Consider the following 16,904-nt stretch of genomic DNA (forward strand, 5'->3'; position numbering starts at 1 on the left):
CCGTCGCACAGTTTGACGCCTGGCTTTTCCCAGCCACCGTGACGCACACGCGTGGAGTGTTCTGTGTTTACAGAATTCCCTGACTCCACAGACGACGCCGAGAAGCTCCTGCCGGAACCCAGCTCGGAGAAACGAAAAAGCCAACACAACACGAACCAGAAAGGCGGGCCGCGCCGGGCCGCAGCTGGTGTCCTCACACCCTCCGGTGTGGAGTCAAAGTTGCGCGGGCGGGACGGATTCCGGGAGGCGCTGGCCCGGCCGCCCGCCCGCCCGTGCGGTGGAAACGCGTTCCCAGCAGAGAAACTGTCAACGCGTTTCCCTTAACACGTCTCACAAAAAGCCTGCGGAAGGGCTGCTGGGATAGCGATAGGGACACCCTGCCTTCGAGCAGTTGTTAATCATCCCCTTTCACCTGGCCTGGAATCCAGAGCTTGCATTTCCCCACGGAGGGGTACAATGCGCGGACAGCCCTCCTTCTCGAAGGCCAGGCCATCCCCTCTTTCCTAGTTCACGTCCTCTGTGGTGATGGGTTTTTGTTTTTGTTTTTGTTTTCATCATTTTCCTTATCCCCCAGGTCGGTCCCTTCCTCCCCTTTCTTTAAAGAAAACAAAACACATTCTTTTTCTTACTCTCCTTTTGGACATCCCCGCGTTCCATGGAACTGGGGTGCTCTGAACTAAGCAAACCATCATCCCAGATGGTCAAGATTTTAGGCGATAACCACCTCTTCCTGGGTTATCACCTCAAAATCTGAGCAGCATTCTCTCCGTCTTTATTCAGGTTGTTTGTGTTTAAATAGAAGAATGCAGGACATGACTCAGCTGCCTGCCAACTCGGGCCTTTAATCCTCCTGCTATCAAACATTCCTCAGTGAACACTGAGTACCAGTTCCAAAGCTACTTTAACTGAACTGCCTTGGCCCACATTCCTCTACAAAGATGTCTTGAAAATGTGTGCGCTGCAAGTAGTCTCCAGAATTCCTAGAAACTTATTAGCCATACACCAAAAGCAACTAAAGGTTAGTGTGTAACTTATTTTCTTTTCAAAGGTCTTCAAAGTGATAAGTAAAGATGCTTCCTCCAGCTCCTCAATAAAAAGTTTCTCCTTGTAGTTCAATTCCTCAGCCTCGGGACTACTGTCAATCAGGCTGAGAATTTCTTGTTCTGGGGACTGCCCTGTCCACTGTAAGACTTTTGTCAATGTACTCAGCTTCTGTCCATCAGATGCCAGATGCTCTCCCCAATTACAACAATCAAAAGGGGGGGGGGTGAAGGTGAGGTGGGTGCGACAAGACAAAAGGACCTCCAGTTATGACCAATCTGTTCAAAGAAATTGTTATCTCCACCCAGGTGACACACCCTTCCCCCCCCCCCCAGATGTCTACTTGCTTCCCCAAGTGCCTAAAAATCCCTTGTTGTAGGATCCCACTCTAATAAAGTGATGATCACTATTAGGAGGAGGCTACAATGCTGGATAAGAAATGTACTCATTATCTTGCTCATGTAATTGTAATCCCTCTGTATAGTATTTTCACAATAAGAAAAGGAAGTAAAAAAATTCTACCTTTCCCTCTTAACTAAAGCTATTGTGACTCCTCTTTGTGCTATTAAAAGAATAGTTTTCATAACCAAATTAATAGCCTAATATCTTGTTTTTTGAGACAGAGTCTTACTATGTATCCTAGGCTGTCCCTCAAAATTCAAATCCTCCTGCTTCAGCCTCCTTCATGTGGGGATTACAAGTTATGTACTACCTCATTGGACTTTGGACTAAACACTTTTGATTGTATGAATCATCTTTAGGTAAACAAAACATATTCCATGAGAAATGTTTAAATCTGGAAAGAGGAAGCAGATACATTTGGAACTTGAAAATTTTTTGAATAAAACTAAGATTAAAACTGTACATCAAAAAAGATCAAATCACATTTGTTCTTGATAAGGATTGTAAAATTACATACATCGGGACTGGGAAGGTGGCTCAGTGGTAGAGTGCTTGCCTTGCACGCATGAGGCCCTGGGTTCGATTCCTCAGCACCACATAAGCAGAAAAAAAAAAAAAAAAGCTGAAGTGGCACTGTGGCTCAAGGGGTAGAGTGAGCTGAAGAGCTGAGGGGACAGTGCCCAGGCCCAGAGTTCAGGCCCCACGACCAGACCCCTCCCCCCAAAAAAATTACATCTATCTTTCCTTACTGAGTTTCCAACTTTCTATTTTGTTTATAGTGTTTGTTGTTCATAACAGGTTCTAATAGTTCCTATTTCAAAGTCTTTATATTTGCTTTTGGAAATATCCAATATTCCCAGGGATAGTTCTTCATTTTCTTTAGGTTTCATTTCAACTGTTGCCAGTGAGGCCTGTTCATGCTTGATAAATACCAACATCTCCCACACTCTAACTTCAATCACCCACTTATGGCTGCTGAACAATTTTATTTTTCATTTTCCTTTACTATCTGAGAGATATATATTATTATCTATCTTTTCAAATTAGCTCCATAAATTCAAGGATTTAATCTGTTTTATTTACCACTATTTATTTTTAGATTCCTCAGCATCTATTACATAGATAGTACTCAACAAATATTTAGAATAGCAATGATGAAAAGGTCAAAGACTTCAGGTGTGTGTGTGTGTGTGTGTGTGTGTGTGTGTGTGTGTGTGTGTGTGTGTGTGTGTGTGTGTGTGTGTGTGTGTGTCCATCCTGGTGCTTCAACTAGGGCCTCAGTGCTGTCCCTGAGTGTCTATGCTAGTGCTCTACCACTTGAGCCACAGCTCCACTTCCAGCTTTTTGGTGGTTAATTGTAGATAAGAGTTTCACAGACTTTTCTGCCCAGGCTAACTTTGAACCTTAATCCAAAGCTCTCAGATACCTGAGTAGCTAAGATTATAGGAATGAGTTACTGGTGACCAGCTAGATTTTGGCTTTTTCAGATATGTGGCCAATAATATCTCATTTTTAAAATTCTGCATAAAGATGATTAGTTCTGCCTCCTGCTTTACCATTTAAGGACTAATCAAGTGTAATCTGACTTAGTTTCTAAGAACAAGCAACATTAGGGGCTTTCAAGGTGGGATTAGAGTCTGACCCAGCTTTTATGTGTCAGATGAGATATGGAAAAAAACAATGGCAAATGGGAAGAGAAAACTATTTGTCCTTTACCATCTCTCTCCTATGCTTTAGGTCATTCCAGCTACCTACTTATAATTCCTCATCTTATTGATACAGCTGAGAATTAGAGGGGAAAAAACACCTAAAAAATAGATATGATCAAGTAAGATATACTTAACTTTTACTTTCTCAAGTTTCTGATGATCTTAGATATCTCATTTCTAACATATCACAAATTTAGTGTCTTACATGTGTGAACTTTAGTGTCTGTGTCAGTTCCTCTGACACAAGGCAGATTGGGTGATGTCAGCCTATGGATGGGAATTTCAGATGAATTTACTGATTAGGTATTAGCAGCAGTTCTAACTAGGAACTTTAAAAAACTGTCAATAGAGGCAGATATTTTAGATTACAAATTTATCATGGAAAAGCCCTAACTTTTCAATGCAATAGGCTGAAGCAGAATTGGAATAAATATTGACCCTTAACCAAGTTTTTTAAAGTATGTTGATGTAGTAAGAGATATAGAATATCAAAATGGATTTCTCTGTGCCATTGAGGAAAAAGAAACTTTTATTTTCCTTTTTCCAGAGTAATTTTCAGAGGAATGTTTCAAACCATATTTGGAAATATGAAGTTTGATCAAGTTAATGTAAACATTGTGTAGTTAAGTGTCAGGGCCTGACGCTGTACTGTACTTGGCTGTAAGCTTTCAAGCCTCTTGGCCTTTGAGGAACATTTCAAACAAAAACAGGAAGGCAGAACAGCAAACAATGCTCTCTAAGCCTTGAAATCTGAATTCAGGTACAGAAAAGAGAAAAAAATGGCAACAGGAATAGAAGTGAACTGGTTTCTTTCTTTTTTTCTAGGGGGGGATGGTGGGAAGAGAGGAGTTCCTTCTTAAATTTAGCATGGATGTAGGAAATAAATATACCTAGGATTTTGGCTAAATATATGGGTGTTCTTTAAGAAATAGTTGCTTCAGTGGGTATCCAGAACTTCAGTTACCATTATTTGTTAACTGATTTGGTGGCTCATACTTACGTTCTCACCTACTCAGGAAGCAGAGATCAGGCTTGAAGTTTGAGACCAATTCAGGCAAAAAGTAGGATTCCATTTCAAAAATACCCAGTCTGGCTGTCCTGGTGCATGCCTATAATATCAGATACATGGGAGGCATAGGTAGGAGCCGTTGCCAGCTGAGGTCAGCCTGGGGAAAAATGCTAGACCTTATCTGAAAATAACCTAAAAAGTGAAAAGGGATGAGAGCCTGGGTTAAAGTACAGAGCCTAAATAGTAACTGCAAGGCCCTAAGTTCAAACCATCATACCTCAAAAAAGAAAAAGAAGGGGAAGGGGAAGGAAGCAATAGAACGTTCTCATATGAAATATATCCAGAAGAACAAGCTCTTCTAATACTAGAATTGAGGGTTAATGAGATTTTGCAATACACAATTGTATGTAAATGTAAATTTTCCATTTCCTTGGGTCAAAAGCAGGAATCAGCAGGGTGGCTGTGGTTTAGGGTTTCTTCTGAGGTTCTACATCAGTATGTCGGCTGGGACTGTAGCTATCTAGTAGGGACACTGGGACTGGAGGCTAGGTTTCCAAGAAGGTGTGGTTTCACCGAAGTCTCACTCCCGCAGCTGTTGACTGGAGGCTTTATTTCCTTGTCATTTGGTCCTCATTTTAGGACTTGACAGCTGGCTTGCCTAAGAGCAAGGAATCCAAGAGACAGTGACCAAGATAGAAACTATGGGATATTTTTATGTTTGAAGTCTCCAAAGCCACTTACCGGTACTGCCACTTTACTGGCTAGAAGCAAGTTACTAAACTGTAGTGTGCAGTCAAGAGAAAGGGATAGAATTCCTTTTTTTTTTTTTTTTGCAAGTCATGGGGCTTGAACTCTGGGCCTGGATGCTGTCCCTCAGCTCTTCAGCTCAAGGCGAGCACTCTACCACTTGAGCTACAGTTTTATTGGAGATTAAGAGTCTCACAGCCTTTCCTGCCCGGGCTGGTTTTGAACGACGATCCTCAGATCTCAGCCACCTGAATAGCTAGGATTATAGGTGTGAGCCACCAGCACCCAGCTCCATAACTGATAATTTTTTTTTTTATCACTTTTTTCCTTCAAAAGGATTCTATCCCTAGCCAGGTGCCAGTGGCTCATGCCTATAATCCTAGCAACTCAGGAGGCTGAGATCTGAGGATCATGGTTCAAAGCCAGCCTGGGCAGGAAAGTCTGTGAGACTCTTATCTCCAATAAACCACTCACAAAAAACTGAAAGTGGTGCTGTGGCTCAAGTGGTAGAGTGTTAGCCTTGAGCCCCATGACCGACCAAAAAAAAAAAAATTACCAGTTATGGACATATTTGTGTGTGTGTGTGTGTGTGTGTGTGTGTGTGTGTGTGTGTGTGTGTGTGTGTGTGTGTGTGTGTGTGTGTGTATTTTGACAGTGCTAGGAATCAAACCCAGGGTCTTGCCATTATTAGACAAATACTCTACTACTGAGCTACACCTCAAGCCCTAGGGATATATATATTTTTTAATGACCTTGGAGCTTTTTACTCTCCTGTGAGCAACTGACCATTATAATTAGGTAGATAAAAATCAGTGTCCAGACTATTATCACAATGGTATTTTTGTCTATATTTCTACTAATAGTAGCTATATTATCAATACAACCCAGTGCTCCCAAATCTTCTCAACCCTACTCAACTGTCTATGTCAGTTCTTGCAGAAAATCCTTATGCATTCCTTTCTACAAGTTGCATAGGAAATACCACACTCCCACAATAGGGTTACTTTTCATTCACAGCTAAACAGTTTTTGAAGTTATACTTTATGAAGAGGTGTTGAAGGTCTCAATAAATTTCCACTTCAGAATTCTATACTGCTAAAGTTGTTTGATGTGTTTAAAGATACAAGATTCCTCAAATAAATTGTGATGGTGAAATTCTTTTCTATAGATTTGAAATTTTTATTTTAATGGTTGGTTATGAAATATTTCAATCATATTCACCCCTTCCACCCTCCCCTTCTCCTCTTTCTTCCCACTGGTTCCCTCCCTCAAATAGTTCTTATTTTATACTTGTATCATAGCTCCACTTCTGGCTTTTTGTTGGTTAAGAGACTGGGGTCTCCCAGTCTTACAGGCTTGAATCACTGTCACTTGACCTTTGTTTTTGTTTTGGTCTCGATTCTGAATATGAGAGAGATGTGATATGTGTCTTCCTCAGTCCAGCTTATTTCACTCAACATGATGATTTCCATTTCCATCTTTTTTTCTGAAAATAACATTTCATTTATGGCTCAATAATATTCCATTGTATATGCATGTATATATGTGGTGTATATAATTTGTATTATATACATGCACATTATACATCTATATGGATATATATCTCCATATTTTCTTCCATCCTTTCATTGATTGAGGGATAGCAAGGCTGATTCTGCAGTGTGGCTATTGTGAATAGTGCTGCTATAAACATAAGTATGCAGGTATCTCTATTATATGCTTAAACGCCTTCAGATACATGTCTAGGAGTGGCATAGCAGGATCAAATGGCACTTCTGTTGATAATTTCTTGAGAAACCTCCATACGGATTTCCATAGAGGCATTTCCTCACCTGCCTCAGTCTCCCAAGTGCTCAGATATAGGGCCGTACTGCTATGCTTGATCTTATGGTGACATTCTGATACCAGTTAAAAAAAACAAAAACATCAACAGTATATTTGATCTGTATTATAGCTCCTATGGTACTTTATTTCACTCTATTGGAAAATGCATTCCAAGTTGAAACTTCAGACTGGAAACTGATCCTTTCCTTCCTGTTCCCATGCAGTGCTGGCAGCAGTAGTAACACAGCTCTGTGTCACAATCTCCTGAAATAGGAGCAGTGACAGAGGAAGAGAAGACTGCTAATACTTTAGTCTGTTTATGTCTTAGGGCTCTTCTAACTCAAGTACTTTACATTTAAGGACTGACTGTATAACTAAATCGTGAGGGTCTTTAACTTCCTGGGAAGATATTTTGTAATTAGTTTAATTGGTATTAGTTGAATTTTTCTTAAGTGTTGATATTAATCAGACCACTTATCTAATTTGATAGGCAACCACACTCAACATTAATACCTAGTGAATACATGTCTGTACTATGTATTTATTCACATGAAAAAGCATCTTCGTTTTGCTGAAAGATTTCTAAAGTAGATTTAAGATTGTTTTAAAGTAGAATAAATATCAATATATTTTCCTTATGGTGTCTCTTAAGAATTATGTTGGGATTTTTTTGTCAGTCATGGAGCTTGAACTCAGGGCCTGGGTTCTTTCCCTGAGCTGCTTGCGTAAGGCCAATGCTCTATCACTTGAGCCAAAGCTCCATTTCAGGTTTTTTAGTTGTTAACTGGAGATAGGAGTTTCGTGGACTTTCCTGCCAGGGCTGGCTTTGAACTGCTATCCTCAGATCTCAGCTTCTTTTTTTTTCTTTTTTTTCTGGGGGGTCCAGTTGTGGGGCCTGAACTCTGGGCCTGGGCGCTGTCCCTCAGCTCTTCAGCTCAAGGCTAGTGCTCTACCACTTGAGCCACAGCACCACTTCCGGCTTTTTTCTTTTTTGCTTATGTGCTGCTGAGGAATCGAACCCAGGGCCTCAGGCATGCAAGGCAAGTGCTCTACCACTGAGCCACCTTCCCAGCCCCATATCTCAGCTTCTTGAGTAGCTGGGATTATAGGCGTTGAGCCACCAGCACCTGGCCAAGAATTATGTTCTATAGTTGAGCTTGACCACATTGGACAGCACAGATATTAAGCATTTCAAAAGCATATGCATTAATTTTGTGAGCACTGTTCTAATAATCAACATGCCATCCCATGAGTTAGTTTTACCACAAGCTGATGTGGAAAGTAAGACGCATAATGGAGTACTGGTACAATATGAAACTGGTTTAGGAAATTGAGATGGAAAATGCAATAAACCTGCCCTGTGTGATATTACAAATAATTATGAATATTACAGAAAGATAAAAAATTAGTTATATAATATTTTTGAATTTCCTTTGACCATAAAGCTGATTTTAAGAAAAAAAGCAGTGCATCATTAAGAGCAAGCAGGTTGAGTATGTATGTACTATTTCTTAAAGTTAGTTTTTTGTCACTGACAAAATACCTGAGGACACCTTAATAAAGTCTTAATAAGGTCTTTTCGGGGGTGGGGGGGTTCATGTTTGGCCTTGCTGCTTTGGATCTTTGGCTGCATAGTCACATGCAGTAGAGGACACTGTTCACCTCATGGTGGCTTAGAAGCAGAAAGAGAGAGAAGTTGGGGGTGGGCTAGGGTCCAGATATCCCTTTGAATAATCGCCCCTCCCAAGTGACTAGCCTCCCAACAACACTGCAAGTTGGGATCTATACTTCAATACATGGGCCTTTGGGACATTCAAAATCCAAATTATAGCACCTTCAGGTTTAGTCTATAAATATACTGTCTTTAAAAATCAATTTTTTGAAGTATAATTTATGTGCAATTAAATACACCCTTTTATTGTGCGTGTGCCAGTCCTGGGGCTTGAACTCAAGGGCTGGGTGCTGTCCTTGAGCTCTTTTGCTCAAGGTTTGTACTGTAGCACTTGAGCCACAGTGTCACTTTTGGGTTTTTTTGGTGGTTAACTGGAGATAAGACTCTCACAGGCTTTCCTGCTAGGGATGGCTTCGAATCACTATCCTCAGAACCTTTCCCTCCTGTGTATCTAGGATTATAGACATGAGCCATGGGCACCAGGCAAAATACATCTATTTTTAAGTATTTAGTTTGTATACATGAATGTAAACAATCACTGTAGTAGAAAATATTTTGTTAAAAAATTTTCTTATACCACTTTGTAATTAATACCCTGCTACCTAACCCTACCCCAGACTACCATGGCCAGATTTTTATAGTTTCATCTTCTAAACCTCCCTATAAATCTTGTTTTTTTTTTTTTTTTTAAGTCAGTCATGGGGCTTGAACTCTGGGCTTGGGCCTGTCCTGTGCTCTTCAGCTCAAGGCGAGTGCTCTACCACTTGAGCCACAGCGCCACTTCCAGTTTTCTGGTGGTTAATTGGAGATAACAGTCTCACAGACTTTCCTGCCCAAGCTGGCTTTGAACCACGATCCTCAGATCTCAGCCTCCTGAGTAGCTAGGATTACAAGCATGAGCCACCGGCCCCCGGCTCTCCCTATAAATCTTTTTATTCTGTACACTTAAGTTCGTCTTCTAAATCTTCCTATAAATCTTACTATATAATCTACCTAGGTTTTTTCACTCAACATAATGATTCTAAGACTCAACTATGTGTTATAGTATTTATTAGTAGTTTGTTTCTTTTGTTGCTAAGTAGTACTGCTGTATGAACATACCACAGTGTGTTTAACTACTCATTGGCTGACGGACATTTGGGTTGTTTCCAGTTTTTCACCATTATAAAATCCCATGACCATTTGTTTATGAATCTTGTTTTAATATATGTCTTGCTGTGAACATGCCTTCATTGTTCTTGAGTAAATATGTAGGAGTAGAATTGTTTTATCATCTGGTAAGTATGTGTTACACTTATAAAGAATCTTTTTCAAAGTGCTTTGGAAAGTCTCTTACCGGATAATAACCAGTTGTACTTCTAACTTCCTGTATCAAGGAAGTAGTTTTTGTAAAAGACAATAGTTTCTGTTGTGTATGTGTATTCCTAATTGTAGCATGCCCCAATCTCTGTTGATTTCATGGGAATCTTTTTCACTCTTCATTGAGGAGTTGGGAAGGAATTCCTTCCATCTTTGTAGCAGAAGGGAAAGGAAGAGAAGGAATTCTCTGGGCTGTGAGCCAAGAAAATGCGTAGTTGATTTTTCTCTAGATTAATGCTATCCTATGGAAAAATACTATGAGTGACGTGTTTGTTCACAAATGCATTCTGCATATTATTTAATTGCCTTATTAAAAGAAATGAATGAAATTAATCTTTAAATACTGCAAGCTAATATTGGGTTAAACTATTACTTAAATAACCAATAATCAATATATCCAAATAATCAATATAAAATTTGTTAAGCTGGATACCTATGGCTGATGCCTACAATCCTAGTTACTCAAGGGGTCTGAGAACTAAGGATCTTGGTCAGAAGCCAGCCTGTGCAGGTATCTCCAATTAACCACTCAAAAACTGGAAGTGGCACTGTGGCTCAAAGTGGAGCACTAGCCTTGAGCAAATGAGCTCAGGGACAGTGCCCAGGCCCTGAGTTCAGGCCCCACAACCAACAAAACAAAAACAAAAATAAACTCAAAATTTGTTAAATGAAGTGTAATGAAGTATTACATTTGTTTCTCTTTTCTGTTTTGGTAGTACTGAAATCAGGGACTTATAGCTTTGCTTGGTTAGTGTTGCTTAATTTGAGCCACATCTGCAGCATGGCCTTTGCCCAGGATTAGTTTAGAACCACACTCTTCCAGCTCTCAGCCTTCTAGGTATCTAGGATTTACAGTTGTGTGCCAGTGGTACCTGGCTTTACTGGTAATTTTAGGTTTCTGGTTGGCCTGCACCTAAGCTGTGCTCTGCCTGCTTTTAGGCTTCTTGTTGTCATTTGGATCCCAGATCCCAGGCATCTAGCTTCCTGAATGGAAGATGGGGTCTCATGTACTTTTCTGTTTGGACTAGCTTGACAATATGATCCTCTCACTATCAGCTTCCCAATTAATTACAATTATAAGCATGAGCCACTGGCAACTGGTTTTCATACACACACACACACACACACACACACACACACACACACACACGTATTTGTATTTTTATAAAAATATTTTGAAAATATGGTATGTATTTTACACCTACATCTCCTATCAATACTTGATATAAAAAATGTAGGTCAGGTGCCGGTGGCTCACACCTGTAATCCTAGCTAATCAGGAGGCTGAGATCTGAGGATCACGGTTCAATGCCAGCCCAGGCAGGAAAGTCCGTGAGACTCTTATCTCCAATAAAACATTAGAAAACCGGAAGTGGCGCTGTGGCTCAAGCGGTAGAGCACTCGCCTTGAGCTGAAGAGCGCAAGGACAGTGCCCAAGCCCAGAGTTCAAGCCCCATTACCGACAAAAAAAAAAAAAAAAAAAAGGATTCAGTTGGGCACTGGTGGCTCATGCCTATAATCCTAGCTACTTAGGAGGCTGAGATCTGAGGATCGAGGTTCAAAGCCAGCCCTAGTCAGGAAACTCTGTGAGATTCTTATCTCTAATTAACCAGAAAACTGGAGGTGGTGCTGTGGTTCAAAGTGATAGAACACAGGGCTGGGAAGGTGGCTCAGTGGTAGAGTGCTTGCCTTGCATGCCTGAGGACCTGGGTTCGATTCCTCAGCACCACATAAGCAAAAAGAAAAAAGCCGGAAGTGGTGCTGTGGCTCAAGTGGTAGAGCACTAGCTAGCCTTGAGCTGAAGAGGTGAGGGACAGCGCCCAGGCCCAGAGTTTAGGCCCCACGAACAGACCCCCCCCCAAAAAAAAGTGGTAGAACACTAGCCTTGAGTAAAAGAGCTCAGGGACAACACCCAGGCCCTGAGTTCAAGCCCCAAGACCAATAGACAAATAAATATAGATTTACTATACTGGGGAATATAGCAGAGTGTACAACACTTGACTAAGTGGGTGAGGCCCTGGGTTTCATTTCCATCATGGCAAAAAAAAACAAGTAGCTCTGCCAAAACAATAAAATTAAATTGTATTTAATTGGAATATATTACATAAGTGTTCAGTTTTTGAATTTGAATTAAACAGAATCTAAAATTTAGTTTCTCAGTCATGTTAGCCTAACATTTCAGAAGCCATGAGTGTCTATGCCTACCATATCGGACTGAATAGTTTTAGAGTTTTGCCTAGTCAGAAGAGGAAGGAAAAGATGGAAATAAGTACTTTCTGTTTCAATTCAGTCCACTGTAGATATGTGAGATAGTGTAATACAATGCATATAGAACATGCAGAAGCTTTTAGAAAGTAAGTGGTATTTTTAAAAACACAAAGTAATGTTTATATAGCTCAAGTAATAATGCATAAGGCCCCGAGTTCAGTCCCCAGTTCTGCAATAAAAAAACATTGTTTGGATGGGGAGTATGGATGGGGAGTATGGTTTTTGTTTTGGTGTGTGTGTGTGTGTGTGTGTGTGTGTGTGTGTGTGTGTTGTGGGGCTTGAACTCAGGGCCTGGAAGTTGTTCCTGAGCTCTTTTGCTCAAGGCTAGCACTCTACCCTTCTGAGCCATAGCTCCACTTCTGGTTTTTGAATGGTTAATTGGAGATAAGAGTTTCACAGGGACTTTGCTGCCCAAGCTGGCTTGGAATCACAATCTTCAGATCTCAGTCTCTAAAGTAGTTAGAATTATAGGTATGAGCTAGTGCCCAGCTTTCTTTTTTTTTTTTTTCATAGTACTGGTATTTCATATTGCTATTAGGTAAGTGCTCTATCACTTAGATACTACATGACCAGCCTGAGAGTTTATATAAATATGTGTGTGTGTATATATGTGTGTATGTATCTGTATATATACATGAGAGTTTCATATATACATGATATATATGGAATGTATACTCAAAATATATGGAATATTATTTTAAAACTCCACGTGTTCTTAAAAATCAGTTAAAACTGAAAAAAATCTGTTGAAAAAAAAATTTGGGGGGGAGGGAGGGTGTCTGGTCATGGGGCCTGAACTCTGGGCCTGGGCGCTGTCCCTCAGCTCTTCAGCTCAAGGCTAGCACTATACCACTTGAGCCATAGCACCACTTCCAGTTTTTATTTTCTTCTGCTTTTGTGGTGCTGAGTAACCGAACCCAGGGCCTCAAGCATACAAGGCAAGCACTCTACCACTGAGTGACCTTCCCAGCCCTGTTGAAATATTTTTAAAAGCCTGTTTTGATTAATATCTCTTAGCATCTGCCAGTCAGCTAGAATGTAAAGGTACAAGCAACTTGTCACCACTTCAATGAACTCATCAATAATGGCAAGAACAATGTTGGGGCTAATGTTCAAATGAGAGAATTAAAACCATAGAGAATATCAAATTTTCCTAATAACTCCCAAACAAAATGCTTTATCAAGACTGAAGTTAATAACTGAACATCTTATAGCTTCATCCTTTAAAATAAATATTCACAGAGCCAGGTGTTAGTGGCTCATGCCTGTAATCCTAGGTATTCAGGAGCCTTAGGTTTGAATATCTCAGTTCAAACCCATCCAGGGCAGACAAATATGTGACAATTTTATATCAATTAATCAGCAAAAAAGCTGGAAGTGGATCTGGGATTCAAATGGTAGAGAGTCAGTCTTGAGCAAAAAAGCTAAAGAACAGCACCTAGCTGGCACAAAAAAATTAAATAAGATAAAATAAATAAATATCCATGTTTATAAATATGTTTATAAATATACTTAAGATTCAAGAAATTAGATTAACTGTATTTGAATTCTTAATGATTAGTAGCCTTTATTTCTGCCAACAGTGGAAGACACTATTTTATTTCCCCTTTGTACTGATTGTCTTTTCTTGAGTTGTGCTTGTTTTTTAGTTTAGAAGTTTGTATTTATCTGACAAAAAAAGAAAAAAGAAAGTCAGTTCATTTAATGTGGAGGTCTGAAATACAGAATATTTATTTGAAATACAGAATGTTTTAAAGTTATTGATCTTAAGTATAGTACTAAAACATCTAATATTAGTAAAATAAGTGATTTAAAAAATAAATTATGGGCTAGGGATGTAACTTAGTAGTAGAGCTCTTGCCTAGTATGTGTAAGACCCTGAGTTGGACTTCCAAGACTGCTAAGAAAAAAAGTCAAAACTTATATTTACAGTACAGCTTTTCTTCATAATATTGACATTGAAATCATTTAGATATATTTTATTATTTATTACCATTCAGTTTAAGTATTTGGTTTTCTTTTCTGTCTTTCTATGTGACTGTCTTGGCCGTGCTGGAGACAGAACACAAGTTTGTTCAACAAAAGTATTTGAGAGTCATCTTTTCAACTAATGAAGTCTGTATTTAAATATGGTATGATCTATAGTGTCTCTTTTGTTATTCTTTTTATTTAGGATCTCTTTTAAGATCCTCATATATGATATTTCATTCTTACAGAATAAACCAATTATAGAATGACACCATTGTAAAATACTGAGCTATCTCACCAGGCACTGGTAGCTCACCGGTAGCCTGTACTCTTGGCTCAGGATTGAGGTTTGAGCCGGCTCATGCAGGAAAGTCCATAAGACACTTATCTACAAATACCTGCTGGAGGTGTGGCTCAAATGGTGGAGTGCCAGCCTTGAGTAGAAAGAGCCTAGCATGAGTGCTAGATCCTGAGTTCAAGACCTAGTACTGGCATGTACGTGCTCTTCTCCCCCCCCATATGTACATACATGTGTATATATCCATGTATACATATACAGATATCTCCAAAGATTTCCCTCTCCAAACCCTAACCTTTTCTGAGAGTTGGTAGTGTTTATTCTTCTCCCTTAGTAGACATTGGACCCTACACATATCACCCTATATGCCATCCACTCACCACCACAGAACAAGTTAGAGTCTTTTAAGACAATGACTAAGGGGAAGAAGTGACAAAAGAACTGGCAGAGACTAAGGAATATGTATGGTGGCCACAGGATTATTGTTGTGGACATTTGTTCTTTTTTAGTCATCTTTCTCTTGTGTGTGCTCATTATCTTTTAGTTGTGCCCTAAGTTGCCTTTGGTGACAAAGTGCCAGAAGGCTGACCCTCAGTTCCATCAACAGAATCATGACAAGATAGGTAAGTAGTTCCTGCTAAATCCATCTCTGTCCACCAGTCTTTCAGTTTGATGAACTCAGTGTTGAAACAGACACAAACATATAGACACACACACACACACTCACACACACACACACACACACACACACACACAGCATAAGTTAGAAAATGTAAGGTCTATTGTTGAAATCTAGAGACTTGGGCTGGGAATATGGCTTAGTGGTAGAGTGCTTGCCTAGCACGCATGATGCCCTGCGTTCCATTCCCTAGTAGCGTAGCATATAAACAGAAAGCTGGAAGTGCTGCTGTGGCTCAAGTGGTAGAATGCTAGCCTTGAGCAAAAGAAGCTCAGGGACAGTGCCCAGGCCCTGAATTCAAGCCCCAGGACTGGCAAAATAAAAATAAAAAATCTAGAGACTTACAATTATTGAAAGTTACTCACCTTTGGATTGTCCTACGCATTTCCCCATTTAGTGTGTCTTTTTCTTTTTCTTTCCTTTCTGGACATATATTCCCCTGGGAAAGGGGAAGACAGATGAAGCCGAGGGTTGAGGAAATTAGAGAATTTGATGTGAGGGAGAAAGAGTGTGAAGGAAAGAATGAGGAAAAGAAAGGAGAGATTATTAGAAGTGAGAAGAGAGAAGAAGGAAGAAAGAAAGGCCAAAAGTGGGAAAAAGGCAATAGGAGAAAGAACTTAATTTGGGTCTTAAGTTCAAATTATGTTCAAACCACCTCCTTGAGATGTCTATATTTCCAGTGGAACTCATTGTTTTGATTTCACAAACCTATACCTTTCAGAAAGGGGCCATCCTCCCTCCTTTTAGTTTGAGTTTTACAAAACAGGGCATGAACCTGGATGCTTAGAATTGCAAGGAAATTGATTTGTACTATTTAGGAGGAAAGTGGAAAATAAGTAGGTGTGGGAAGAATCCTCTGAATATTTCTAAATGATTTTCCTTTTCTTGAATCTTTGATTTTTGTCTCATCTCTCTCCCTCTTGGAAAAGTATCATGAGATTATAGAGAAGATTATAACAGGCTCATTGTAAAGAAATCAGAAAAGTTGAGAAAAGTAAGGACTAAAGAGATTAAGAAATTTTAAGTTAAGAAAAGAGAGAAATGGATTTAATTATGAGAGAGAGAGAGAGGAGAGAGAGAGAAAGATTCACCTAGGATCTACCATGTAGGTACCTAGCCTTGTTATAAAAAGTTTATTTAAAGTGCCAGCTTACCTAAAACTTTATATGGAAAGGAGAAAACGCAATTTCCTCCAATGTAGACAAGTATGAGACATGAAGAATTAGAGATGCTGGTCCCCAACTAGCCTTGCCTGTGAGCTGGGTGAATATCAGTTTATTGCTTAATCACATTAGGAATTTGTTTACTAACTTGGAAGAGTAGTTATGAATCTGGCTTCATTTAGAAATTAGATACTTTTTTCCATCTATGCTCAGACTAAGTTCAACAGAATGCAGGATTTAAGATTTTGCTCATCTTTTATTTTCTTGGAGGTAGAGAGTTTTAAAGGTAAGAGTGTATGAAAGGGAAAAATGATTTAGAGGAGCTTTAAAAAGGGTAAAGAAAAGCTAATCAGGGGGAAAACTGAAATACTATATAAGCCTAAGTAAGGAAAAACATGGGAAAACAAGAGATAGAAAGATGGAAAAGAATGAGAAGGTATATGAAAGAAAACAAACAGGGAAAATAGTTAACACTTGGTGGAAAACAAAATGTCCAAGTTGTACATTGCACCATCCTCCTGACTTAGCAAGCTTGTTGCTTCTCAATGGCTGTATCTGTGATTAGCTGCGAATTCCCAGAGCTCTCAATTTAAGCTGCCTGCTAGACTGACAAAGATGAGCACAAGGAGCACAGAAATGTCCACTTGTAGATTGTAATCAGCCTTGAGACGGCTGATCATGCCCTCACCCCACCATCCCAGCTATATTCACAGACATTTTACAGCTAAGGAAGCTGAGGTCCTGAAAGATTAAATGGGATCTTTG

The 16,904-nt window shown here is 39.7% G+C and overlaps 1 protein-coding gene and 1 long non-coding RNA gene across 3 annotated transcripts in view; one reads left to right on the forward strand and one right to left on the reverse strand.

Moving 5' to 3' along the window:
* Window positions 1-14,913, forward strand: LOC138833296 (uncharacterized). The gene is made up of 3 exons (XR_011373854.1): window positions 1-1,018; window positions 14,094-14,163; window positions 14,842-14,913. It is a non-coding gene; the product is annotated as an uncharacterized lncRNA (long non-coding RNA).
* Window positions 13,598-16,904, reverse strand: part of Garin2 (golgi associated RAB2 interactor family member 2) — a 25,652-nt gene continuing 22,345 nt past the window's right edge. The window contains exons 8-9 of one of the 2 annotated variants that reach the window (XM_070031717.1): window positions 15,342-15,415; window positions 13,598-13,699 (exon numbers count right to left, since the gene is read on the reverse strand). In XM_070031717.1, the coding sequence (XP_069887818.1) occupies window positions 15,354-15,415 (62 nt within the window). In that variant the 3' untranslated portion in view covers window positions 13,598-13,699; window positions 15,342-15,353. The other variant, XM_070031708.1, reaches the window with a different exon arrangement.

Source organism: Dipodomys merriami, unplaced genomic scaffold (assembly GCF_024711535.1).
Source record: "Dipodomys merriami isolate MVZ:Mamm:240054 unplaced genomic scaffold, mDipMer1.0.p SCAF_1, whole genome shotgun sequence".
Classification (NCBI taxonomy): domain Eukaryota; kingdom Metazoa; phylum Chordata; class Mammalia; order Rodentia; family Heteromyidae; genus Dipodomys; species Dipodomys merriami.